The sequence below is a fragment of the Natator depressus genome, chromosome 8 (genome assembly GCF_965152275.1).
Source record: "Natator depressus isolate rNatDep1 chromosome 8, rNatDep2.hap1, whole genome shotgun sequence".
NCBI lineage: Eukaryota > Metazoa > Chordata > Testudines > Cheloniidae > Natator > Natator depressus.
In genome coordinates this window covers 4393247-4405797 of record NC_134241.1, presented here as the reverse complement: position 1 = coordinate 4405797, position 12551 = coordinate 4393247, and the positions used below count along the sequence as shown (strand labels likewise).

General features: G+C 44.8%; 1 protein-coding gene across 1 annotated transcript in view; it reads right to left on the bottom strand.

Moving 5' to 3' along the window:
- The window catches only part of GEMIN5 (gem nuclear organelle associated protein 5), a 34583-nt gene extending 22050 nt beyond the window's left edge, over positions 1 to 12533 (bottom strand). The window contains exons 1-9 of the mRNA XM_074960226.1: positions 12322 to 12533; positions 11283 to 11437; positions 7583 to 7764; positions 6391 to 6542; positions 5566 to 5682; positions 4832 to 4964; positions 2798 to 2960; positions 1946 to 2158; positions 262 to 347 (exon numbers count right to left, since the gene is read on the bottom strand). Of these exons, the coding sequence (XP_074816327.1) occupies positions 262 to 347; positions 1946 to 2158; positions 2798 to 2960; positions 4832 to 4964; positions 5566 to 5682; positions 6391 to 6542; positions 7583 to 7764; positions 11283 to 11437; positions 12322 to 12466 (1346 nt within the window). The 5' untranslated portion in view covers positions 12467 to 12533. The remainder of the gene's footprint in view (positions 1 to 261; positions 348 to 1945; positions 2159 to 2797; positions 2961 to 4831; positions 4965 to 5565; positions 5683 to 6390; positions 6543 to 7582; positions 7765 to 11282; positions 11438 to 12321) is intronic.
- Between the last annotated feature and the right edge of the window lie 18 nt (positions 12534 to 12551).

Below are 12551 nucleotides of genomic sequence, written 5' to 3'. Positions count from 1 at the left end.
ACTGCAACAGAGAAGATGGTCAATGTACATTGAGTAGGAAAGGCCTGAGTTTCAGCCTTGGCAGTGATACTTATTATCTTTATCTAATGCTACTGAATGCATGCAATGGAAAAATCATCACTAGAAGCATCACAATAAGTGAGAAGTTAAAGTGTCACTTCAAACTGCCCACGAGTTTAAGAAGGTTCCATTATTCCCATCACTGTAGCAACTATAATTTGCTCATCAAAACACCGATCAACTTGAAAACTAGTTTCTTACTTGCTGGAGTAGGTGTCATACATGCCAACCTTTCCATCATCCGTTCCAAAGGCTAAGCAGCCTTCTTTCGTCGGATGCCAGGATAACTGCAAACAAAATAGTATTAAAAGGTCAAACAACCATACAGGCATATGGCTAATTCCTATCCCCTAGTGCATTTTTTCCAGGGATTATCTAGGAAAAAAAAAAAAGGAAAATCTTGAAATTGGGGAGGTAGCACCATCCTTAATAGATCAACCCCTTGCTACCAGGCCCACCAGCTAGACACTTAAACTGATCTCTTGTTGAGAATATGCAAGGCTCTCTCTCCGTTTATCGTGGGTTGGGAGAAACAGAGCTGGAGGCATTAGAATGCTCAGAGTGGCAAAAAGCAGTTTCTACTGAAGACATATACTATTATCTTGCCATCAGTGACCCTAACACTCGCCACAGAGCAGGTACCTCTTGCTAAGCTGTGGTTGAACGATAACCGCAGTTAACTATGCCTTGGCACCCTGCTGTGAAAGGAAAGCCTAGCGACAGAGTTAGAAGATGACAATGGGGAAAAAACGGCCAGAAATACAATGCTATATAAATGGACCTTTGTCAGTTTTTCCCTACATCTCACACAGCCACCTGTAGCTGCATCAGTGTCTAGAATTCTGTCTCTAGACATGAAGAAATATGCTGCTTGCAAATGAATCCACACATGAGAACATGGGCAATATACTGGCTTTATGTATCTATTAGTTGGAGAAAACATTTTCCAGAAGGGAGGGATAAATGAGTAAGTGTGACAGATATGGGCAATTTCCAGCAATAGACTTGAAAGATCATTTTATATTAAGTTTATGTATTATTGTGGGCCAGGATTGTATGTAAACCCTCGGGGTGGGGGGGGCGGGGGGGAAAGATATGACAGATATAAAACCTGAGAGTTCAAAAGACTACACTGAAAACGTGCCAGACAAGTATGGACTTTTGGGACAGTAAGTGTGAAGTAGATTTCATGGGGAATCCCCAGGGAGATGTTAATGCAAATGCAAAAACCCAGCCTTTTGAAGCTATGCCCAGAGGAGAGGGTAGTTATCTGCTGATTAGCTGTTACAGAAGGCCAAAATCAAAGGCCCCGAGCTGTATAAAGAAATGGTTGATTTGCCCAGTCTCTGTTCTGGTTCTGGATTTAAGATAGATGAACTTATAACCACAGGGAAAACCCAGTTATGGGTTTTGATGGACTAAAACCTACCAGAGCCTGAGGTTGGAACTGGGGATGACCTCTGATAAGCTTTCTAGCAAGTGTGTAGGCCCTTTTATTGTTGTAATATGTTTTCTATATAATGGCTTTTACCGTACCAATACATGTGCTTGATTAGAAGGAGCTGTGGGGTAACTTATACCTGCAGGCAACACACTGATCACAGCCCTCGGAAAGAAAGAAAAGCACAGACACTGTCCTTTTTATGCTGTCTAGCTTGCTGGGGATATCCCGGTGTAGGCAGGGAGCGATGCAGCCTTAAAATCCCTGATCAGGAGGAACTGAGATGTGGGTCTCTGCTCAAGAGAGGTGATGGCTAGGAGCTGGAAGCTCAAAGTGGGTGTCCTTGCTGGCCCACAAAGGGAGAATACAGGTGCAATTGCCCTGAACTGTAACAAACAGCAGGAAACAAAATGCAAGAGAAAAGAGAACTAGAAGTGCACTCACAGCTGTGACCTTGGATTTGATGCCCTGCCAGAATGTTTTCACATCGTAAGTATTGCTCAGAGACAAGGTGTTCCACACCCGGATCATGCTGTCCCCAACACCTATGGCAAGGCAGCCTGTGTCCACAGGGGAGAAGGCCAGGCTGTAGACAAAGCCCCCAAGAGAAGGCAGAGTCCAGCAGCAATCTAAAGTCATCAGGTCCCAACACTTTACCTGGAGAAAGTGTGGAAACAAGAAACACCGAGGCTATGAGTTAGTAATGCAGTGGCAATAAAAAGAACTTGAGCAAGACAGATACTGAAAGGGTCAAATTTAAGACTATACCAAGGATGCCTGGTCCCCCCTTCTAAGGAGTACACAACATAGGGACGTCTCTGTATCATGTGGGAGAGTGCCCATTCATTAAAGGTGAGCAGTCCATATGGATAAATTAACTCATCCTCATGGCCCTTCTCCAAAAATCGCAGACTTCTTAGCTCCTTTAAGAAAGGCACCCGTCAAGACAGCACTTTAAAATTATCTAGGCTCTACAAGCCACATATTACAGTGCTAATATATGTGATTTTAGCAAGGAAACTGGGTCTTGTTAAAACAAGGAGAGAAATGTATATATAAAGAGAAAAATTGACATGTCCCACTGTTAAATACTTCTCCCTCAAGCCCAGAGGGAGAGCGAGATTCATCAACCTCATTGTTATAAAAGTCTGAGCTCGTAAGTCAACAACATAAATACATACAACCTAGGCCAGCTCAACCCAATTCTTAGGAGCAAAATTTGGGATATTCAGATTTAGCTGAAGCGAACAGTCTCAGATATTGTTATGCTATTGTAAGATGACAAGTGGTTCTTACATCCCTGTCCATTGAAATGGAAAGAAGTAGCTCTCTCCCGTGCACCTGCACTGAACATAAATTGAACACAATCCTTGTGTGATTTTGCCCTTCTGAAGAAGATCCCAGAAGCGTCCACTTGCGTTTCCCAGATTGGGTCAAATCCCATAGCAGCAGCTCACCTCTGTGAAAGGAAAGTGCACACTTTATTTTCCTCTGCACAAGAAATAGCTCTACGCATATATGTACACCCACCGACCTGTGGCAAACCAAAGTTAGAGTGAGTCGCACAGCTTTCTCCCTCAGAGATCTCATGGACAAACATGTATCATTAGCAGTGATCTTTGGACAAGTCCCAGGAAACACAGAAGTTACAGTCTTACAAAAAGAAAAGGAGTACTAGTGGCACCTTAGAGACTAACAAATTTATCTGAGCATAAGCTTTCGTGAGCTACAGCTCACTTCATTAGATGCATTCAGTGGAAAATACAGTGGGGAGATTTATATACATAGAGAACATGAAACAATGGGTGTTACCATACACACTGTAATGAGAGTGATCACTCCAACCCCTCAGACAGAGGCAAACACCTACAAGATCTCTAACAAGCATTCTTACAACTACAGTACCCACCTGTTGAAGTGAAGAAACAGATTGACAGAGCCAGAAGAGTACCCAGAAGTCACCTACTACAGGACAGGCCCAACAAAGAAAATAACAGAACATCACTAGCCATCACCTTCAGCCCCCAACTAAAACCTCTCCAGCGCATTATCAAGGATCTACAACCTATCCTGAAGGACAACCCATCGCTCTCACAAATCTTGGGAGACAGGCCAGTCCTGGCTTACAGACAGCCCCCCAACCCGAAGCAAATACTCACCAGCAACCACACACCACACAACAGAACCACTAACCCACGAACCTATCCTCGCAACAAAGCCCGTTACCAACTGTGCCCACATATCTATTCAGGGGACACCATCATAGGGCCTAATCACATCAGCCACACTATCAGAGGCTCGTTCACCTGCACCTCTACCAATGTGATATATGCCACCATGTGCCAGCAATGCCCCTCTGCCATGTACACTGGTCGAACTGGACAGTCTCTACGTAAAAGAATAAATGGACACAAATCAGACGTCAAGAATTATAACATTCAAAAACCAGTCGGAGAACATGAGCCTCTGATAGTGTGGCTGATGTGATTAGGCCCTATGATGGTCTCCCCTGAATAGATATGCAGACACAATTGGCAATGGGCCTTGTTGCAAGGATAGGTTCCTGGGTTAGTGGTTCTGTTGTGTGGTTGCTGGTGAGTATTTGCTTCAGTTTGGGGGGCTGTCTGTAAGCAAGGACTGGCCTGTCTCCCAAGATTTGTGAGAGCGATGGGTTGTCCTTCAGGATAGGTTGTAGATCCTTGATGATGCGTTTGAGAGGTTTTAGTTGGGGGCTGGAGGTGATGGCTAGTGGCGTTCTGTTATTTTCTTTGTTGGGCCTGTCCTGTAGTAGGTGAGTTCTGGCTCTGTCAATCTGTTTCTTCACTTCAGCAGGTGGGTATCTTAGTTGTAAGAATGCTTGATAGAGATCTTGTAGGTGTTTGTCTCTGTCTGAGAGGTTGGAGCAAATGCGGTTGTATCGTAGAGCTTGGCTGTAGACAATGGATCATGTGGTGTGGTCTGGATGAAAGCTGGAGGCATGTAGGTCGGAATAGCGGTCAGTAGGTTTCCGGTATAGGGTGGTGTTATGTGACCATCGCTTATTAGCACCGTAGTGTCTAATATGTATGCTCAAATAAATTGGTTAGTCTCTAAGGTGCCACAAGTACTCCTTTTCTTTTTGCGAATACAGACTAACACGGCTGCTACTCTGAAACCAGTCTTATAAAAGTTAACCCACATGATAAGGCCAAAATCCTGTCCCCACACTAGTTCCAATATCACTTCTTCCCCAGCACGCAGGAGGCAGGGTTTCCTACTCAATGCTTTCTTGGCTAGCAACTAAAATGTCCAAAGCTGTAAAACGTGTCCAAGCTGGTAAAACCTGCTCACCCAAAGCAGCTGGATACAATCTCCGTGGGATGGCCCCAGGGCCAGTGAACAGTTAGCCAAATGCGCTCTTTAATAGCTGGGTCAACACCTCCACTTCTTCTCTTCAGAGTGGGCAACTTCAGGGTCATCACCCCTACAGAATCAAGAGATTAATTAGAATCTGGCCACTGAGCACAAGGCAGTCCTCTGAGAGGCTGCCAGGCCTTGCTAACACGAAGCCTCAGACTGAAGCCCCAAGTGCATCCCCATGTGTCCTTTCAACTGATTTTTAACAATTTCCCAGTATGTCAGTGCCTGTCCCCCTGCTTTTAAAATCTACAATGTACTGTGAGAGTTCCTCAGAGCGGAGTCCTCTGCACTCTAGATTCAATTCTTGGAATCCCTCGAATGATGGTCAGAGCCACCATTCCCCACAACTGGTCAGGATTTCTTTACTTTCAGAAAAACATGTTTTGTGAGGTGGAGGAGGGTGCCCCTTCCACCACTTACTCCAGCCCTGGGTGGCCTAGGAAACTAAGTATCTAGGCTGACAACAAAACCTGGGATTTAGTACAGTAGGGGCAGAGCATATTACAGCACAATGGGGCCCTGATCACATTTGAGCATCTAGACACTATTAACATACAAATGAATCATCATCACATTGCTGAACTAGCAGGCTAGCAGACAGAAAGTGGACTTATCATGCCACATGCACTGGCATTATTTCCTCTAGAAAGGTCCATTGGACTTACCTCTGCCTCTAGCACAGCTCCAGATTCGGATGGTCTGATCTTTGCTTCCTGACGCCAGGTAACAGCCTTTCGTTACAGCTGCCTCCTGCATAAGCTCTCCATTTAGAACCTCGCCTTCTTCCAAGGGGAACATTAAATGGTGTTGAAATGATAGCAAAGCATATGAAAAACATACAGCGCTGTAAATATTAAAAACTGCAATTACATTGCCCTGTGTCAGATAAACTTTATTTTTAACTCTTTGGCTGCCTTAGATCAGCTAGTGATAAAGAAAAGAACCAGAAAACAACCCTATAATCATGTACAGCTAGGCTTCTGTCTTTTTTCTATGCTTATCTGTCCTTTCCCTATGTTTATGGGTAGAAAGAATTTGAACTATGTGTAACCTGTACTCCCCGTTTGGGGAAAGAATTCCTTATACAGATGGGCCTCCATGTTCATACCTCAGGACTCAGACCAACAGGGGTTGACCGGTTTGAACTGGAAGAGATATCACAAAGTATATTGAACCAAGCTATAAAAGCTCTACCTTGTTCTTTGTTCTGGGCTTTGCCATATTCCTCTGTGTAGGAACTGGTGAGCCCTTCAGCTGTCGTACTTGCTAGCATTAAAGTGCCTCATTTTATGTAAGAGTCCTGACTCTGTGTTTGTTTGGCTAATACAGAAGTCCAGGGAAGGCTACCCTCCCAACCCTAGAAGGGAAGGAAACCCTTTTTCCCTAACACTAGTGCATTTTTATTAATGAAATAAGGAACTTATCTGGCTACTAGCTGGATAGCCATATGAACTACAAGATACTTTGAAAGCACCTAACCGTTTATTTACCTTGAAGCTCTTCTTGCCGACTGTGTAACACTTCTTCGCCAGGCACAGGGCACCATGCCAGAGAGTGAATTTCATCATCGTGGCCTCTCAGTCTATGAACAACTTCTCTTTTCCGGCTGATGTCGATTATAACCACCATACCATCTTTATAGCTAAAGACAAATATTTAAATTCATGGAGAAATACTTGGATTCTCAAATAAACACACAGGGCAGACTCTTAGCTGGTGTAAACCAGCACAGCTCCACTAATTTCAAAGGAGCTACACCAAATGAGGATCTAGCCCCCAGGGCTAACAGTGCTGAGACACTGGCAGACCAGGTGCCAGCTCATGCCAAGGCTCAGAGCATCACTGAACACTGACAAATGCACAGCTGGAAACCAGTCTGGCTTGCCTGTGGGTTAGTGTAGTTAAAACAGATATTAGTGATATAAGAATGTGTGTAGCGTCAAAAGACTGAGAGTTTGTTGACTGCATGCCTCATTCCCTGCAGGAAGGTAAGGCCTATGCATGAACTCATCATCAGCTTGGATTCTAGAGTGAACAGGATAAAAATCCCTTACAAGCAGAAACTGGGCCTTTATGCTGTCTGGACTCTGAGAGGCAAAGATTCCTAAACAAAAGCAAGAGATCTTCATGCTGCTTGGCATGGGTCACCCCTAAAGGACATATAGAGCTGCTTATTATAGATGCTTATATTACCTTTTTAAATCTAACACTAACTCCTTTGTGTGTATGTATATGTTCCCCGTTTTAACCTTGTAAATAACTCCTTTCTTTTCTTAGTTAATAATTTCTTCAGTTAGTTTATTACAGCCCACCCATCCCCCTAGACTTCAGAGGCCAAGTTCCAGCCCAAGCCCGAACATCCACACAGCTATTTTTCGCCCCACAGCGTGAGCCCGAGTCTGTAGACCTGTGGTCTGAGAATCACTGCCGCAGGATCCCGCTTGCTGTATAGACATACCGTAAACGTCATTTCGGGTTGTTAGAAGCCACTATGTCATACACCAGGTCAATAAAATACTTAAAAAACAACTAGAACCAAAAAAAAAACCCTTTAAGGTGTACTGGCCAAATCCCCAAACTACTGAAACTTCTGAAAGAATAAGCTTAAAATTGTACTACAGGCAAAACACACAATATCTACCTTGCAAAATAAAAGGGAGACACAATGTAACTAGTACTTACCCGATGGCCACCAAGTTCTCATGATGCGGGGAACAAGCTAGACAGAATATAGTTCTGGGCTCTGGGAAGAACTGCTGGCTGTCATTTCTGTTATACCAGTAACAAATGACTGTGCCTTTTTCATCACCGGACACAACCAAATCTTTCACGTGGGGTGACCAATGCAAGGCTGAGATTGTATTCTGAAAAAATAGAATGCAGACTGATCAAGGGTGCCTACTGAAGCCTTGTCTTTAGGCTTGTTCTGTAGGCCCTTCGTCTAAAGGAATAATTTACAAACACACAATAGCAGGAAGCACATGGATAAGTCTGTTTAAGCAGCTAGAAGGTAGCAGAAGTAGTAGACCAGAGTTTTCAACCTCTGGTCCGCAGATCCCTCGGAGTCCACAGACTATGTCTAAGATTTCCAAAAGGGTCCATACATTCATTTGAAAATGTTTAGGGGTCCACAAATGAAAAAAAGGTTGAAAACCACTGACATCAACTATTGTAGACAACACTGTGAGAGGATGATCCTTTCATGGGGCCACCTCCCCTATAGCCCCACTGTTTGGTTCACAAGTGTTTTGTTTGCTAGATGGCCAGGAAAGACTCCATGGATCAAACTGGAAGGGCATATTGAGTGGGGTCCTGCAGGGATCAGTTCTGGGTCTAGTTCTGTTCAATATCTTCATCAATGATTTAGATAATGGCATAGAGAGTACACTTATAAAGTTTGCGGACAATACCAAGCTGGGAGGGGTTTAAAATGCTTTGGATGATAGGATTAAAATTCAAAATGATCTGGACAAGCTGGAGAAATGGTCTGAAGTAAACAGAATGAAATTCAATAAGGACAAACGCAAAGTACTCCACTTAGGAAGGAACAATCAATCGCACACATACAAAGTGAGAAATGACTGCCTAGGAAGGAGTACTGCAGTAAGGGATCTGACGGTCATAGTGTATCGCAAGCTAAATATGAGTCAACAGTGTAACACTGTTGCAAAAAAAAGCAAACATCATTCTGGGATGTATTAGCAGGAGAGTTGTAAGTAAGACACCAGAAGTAATTCTTCTACTCTGCTCCACAGTTAGGCCTCAACTGGAGTATTGTATGCAGTTCTGGGTGCCACATTTCAGGAAAGATGTGGACAAACTGAAGAAAGTCCAGAGAAAAGCAACAAAAATGATTAAAGGTCTAGAAAACATGACCTATGAGCAATGTTCCCTCTAATTTTTGACAGGCTGTGTGCGCAAAAAATTTCTTCTGTGCAAATTTTTGACAGGCCATATGTGGAAAACATTTCTTCTGTGCAAATTGTTGTGCGTGCGGTGTTTCGCCGTGTGCACGGGGTTTAGGATCCGTGTGCGCGCGCACACGCACACAGCTTAGAGGGAACAGTGCCTATGAGGGAAGACTGCAAAAATTGGGTTTGTTTAGTCTGGAGAAGAGAAGACTGAGGGGGGGTCATGATAACAGTTTTCAAGTACATAAAAGGCTGCTATAAAGAGGAAGAAAAAATGTTTTCCTTTAACCTCTGAGGATAGGGCAAGAAGAAATGGGCTTAAATTGCAGCAAAGACGGTTTAGGTTGGACATTAGGAAAAGGTTCCTAACTGTAAGGGTGGTTAAGCCCTGGAATAAATTGCCCAGGGAGATTGTGGAATCTCCATCACTGGAGATTTTTAAGAGCAGGTTAGAAAAACACCTGTCAGGGATGGTCTAGATAATACTTAGTTCTGCCATGAGTGCAGGGGACTGGACTAGATGACCTCCCTTCCAGTCCTACGATTGTATAATCACAATATGAGAACCACTTCACTGTGGCCTCTGTGAAGTCAAGGATGCAATATATATAAACTTACTAGCAGGTGAAATGCTGTTGTCATGCTGATGTGGCAGTTGGGCCAAGAAATCCACCATATATGCAGTCTCCTTCATACAACCAATGAAACTCTCGCATGAAATTACTATAAGGTGGGTGTACAAGTGGTTGAAAGAAAGAAGAGTTCTTTCATACTCAAAGAAAAGTTATCAATGGTTCGCTGTCAACCTGGAAGGGTATATCTAATGGAGTCTCGCAGGGGTCATTTCTGGGTCCGGCACTATTCAAAATTTTCATTAATAACTTGGATAATGAAGTGGAAAACATGTTTATTATATATATTACACCAAGCTGGCGGGGGTTGCAAGCACTTTGGAGGATAGGATTAGAATTCAAAACAACTATGACAATTTAGAGAACTGGTTTGAAATCAACAAGATGAAATTCAATAAAAACAAGTGTGAAGTTTTTCACTTAGGATTAGGAAGGAAAAATCAAATGCACAACTACAAAATGGGGAATAACTGGCTAGGTGGTAGTACTGCTGGAAAGGTACTCACCATCTCGGGGGGGTGGGCGGGCGGCGTGGGTCACTGTGCACCGCAAGTTGAATATGAGTCAACAATATGAAAAAGGTGTGAAAAAAGGCTAACATACTTCTGGGTATTAACAGAAGTGCTGTATATAAGAGACACGACAGACAATTGTCCTGCTCTACTGGTCAACGGTGAGTACCTCAGCTGGAGTACCGTGTTCAATTCTGGGTGCCACCCTTAGGAGAGGTGTAGACAAACTGGAGAAAGTCCACAGGAGAGCAACAAAAATGATAAAAGGCTTAGAACACCAGACCTATGAGGAAAGGTGGGGGAGTAAACCAAAACCAGGCATATTTATTCATGATAAAAGATGGCTGAGAGGAGACCAGGTAACAGTCTTCAAATATGTTAAGGACTGCTATAAAGAGGATGGTAATCAACTGTTTTCCATGTACTTCTTGTCTTACGTTAATGGAATGGCTTAATCTGCAGCAAGGGAAAAAACTTTCAAACGATAAGGGTAGTTAAGCTCTGGAATAGGCTTCCTAGAGAAGTTGTGGAATCCCCCTCACTGTAAGGGTTTAAGACCAGGACCGACAAACATTTAACAGTGATGGTTTATGTTTACTTAGTCCTGCCTAAGTGCAAGGAGCTAGACCTGATGACCTCTCAAGGTCCCTCCCAACCAGACACTTCTATGATTCTGTGCAAATTAGCTGTAGAGTAAGGGTGGTTGAGTGACCTCTGATATCTAGGATTCTTGGCATGGGATAGATACATGCCTTACTGCACAGGTGTAATTTGTAAAGTCAAAATGGCCAAGAACTTAAATACTGGATAACAGACTGCAAATCCCAGTGATAATTAAACCAGGTGAAATTATAAACCAAAAGTGCTTTCAAACATGCTTGTAGCAGTTTCATTACTTCACACTGACTCAGCAGACATTCTAGGCTTCGGCGTGACACACAAAGTGACAATCCTGGAATCTTACTACAATATATACATTTTTTTGAAAATCTACCTAGAAATCAGAATTAGAGAGACCTCCTGATTTTGATTTCAGGTTATTTCACAGACTGAAGTACAGTAACAGACACACCAAAACATACAGCTCTTTACTGCTTCCAGTAGGAAAGGCAAATGCTGGTATTTAAAAGAGTTTCTAAACAAATGCAGCTTTCAAAGTTCTATTCTACAGTTTCTGTTTCCAAACTGGTCCATGGACCTCTTCTGGTTTCTAGCTGTCTGACAGGCATTGAGAAATTGGTGCAACTTTGTCTTTGCCTAAAAAAAGAAAAGATTCTGGAACCTTGTTTTAGAGTTTTTCCACAGGCACGGGGACAGGCTACTATACCTGATGCAGTGTATGCTCAGTCACGACAGTCAGCGTCTGCGTATCCCAGATTTTCACAGTTCCATCGTCAGAGCTGCTGGCGCAGAAGTTGCTCTGACCAGGATAGCGACAAAACGTGAAACCAGAAACCCTTTCAGTATGGCCTACGAGTTCCCCTAGGATTGCAAAAGACATAAACAAAACAAATTCCAGCTTCAGAAACACAACTATTCTTCTAAATTTAGACAACGATATTTTCAATATAGCTTCTAAATGTCACAGAAGTCAAAACATCATTCCTTGCAACATCCACTGATTATTGCTGCGAAAGCTGTTTAAAGCAGGATGATTATGAAAACACCACAACAGATACCAAATTTGTTGGCGAGCTCAGATGTGGGCAGGTTTCTCAAGCCCAGGTGACATCCAATGTGCTTTGAAAGCCTACATGAATTAAAAACCATTCTCTGGCCCGGGCCAGCTGATTCGGGCTTGTGGGGCTCGGGCTGTGGGACTATTTAATTGCGGTAAAGACGTCTGGGCTCGGCCTGGGCTCTAGCACCCCATGAGTTGGGACCCTTCCTGAGTAACTCCACGTGTGGACCCTCTCGCTCTGGAATAAACCTGGATTAAGCTGAACAGGAACAAGTTACTCTGGAATAAGAGTGTCCACATACAGAGCTGGGCAGAAATACCGCCTGCGCTTTAAACTCACACCCGACTGCGTCTGAAGTGCAGATAAGCCCTCAGGGTGCATGCATCTGCGCAGCCACCCCGTCTCCCACGTGCCCCGGGCTCTCCACAGAGAGGGACGAAGGGGCTGCGCGGCTAGTGCCAGAGCCTCAGGGAGAGGCCGGGGTGTGGGGCAAGGTCCGTGAAGGGGATCACTGCGAGCTCACTGGCCCCAGGGCCGGGGGTCCCCCGCGCCGAGGTGCCCCAGGCTCTCGGTCTCAGACCCCGGGGCAGGTTTGTGCGGACCCCACACCAGCGCGGGGCGGCGGGTGACCCCCCGAGGGGAGGAGGGGAACGCGGGTCCCCGCCCCCGAGGGGCAGAAGCTACCGTGGAAGGCGGGCGCGGCGCCGATCTCCAGCAGGTAGACGCTGTTCCTGGCCCCGAAGCCGAAGAGGCGGCCGGCCCCGCAGGTGTCGCAGCAGCGGCTGCAGTACCAGTTGGGGGAGGCGGGCAGCACCCGCTCGGCCGCCATCTCCCCCGGCAGCACAGCCGGCCTCAATCGCCCTCACTTCACCCGCCCGCGGGCAGCCGTTACCAGGCGCTGCCGCAAAGCGCCG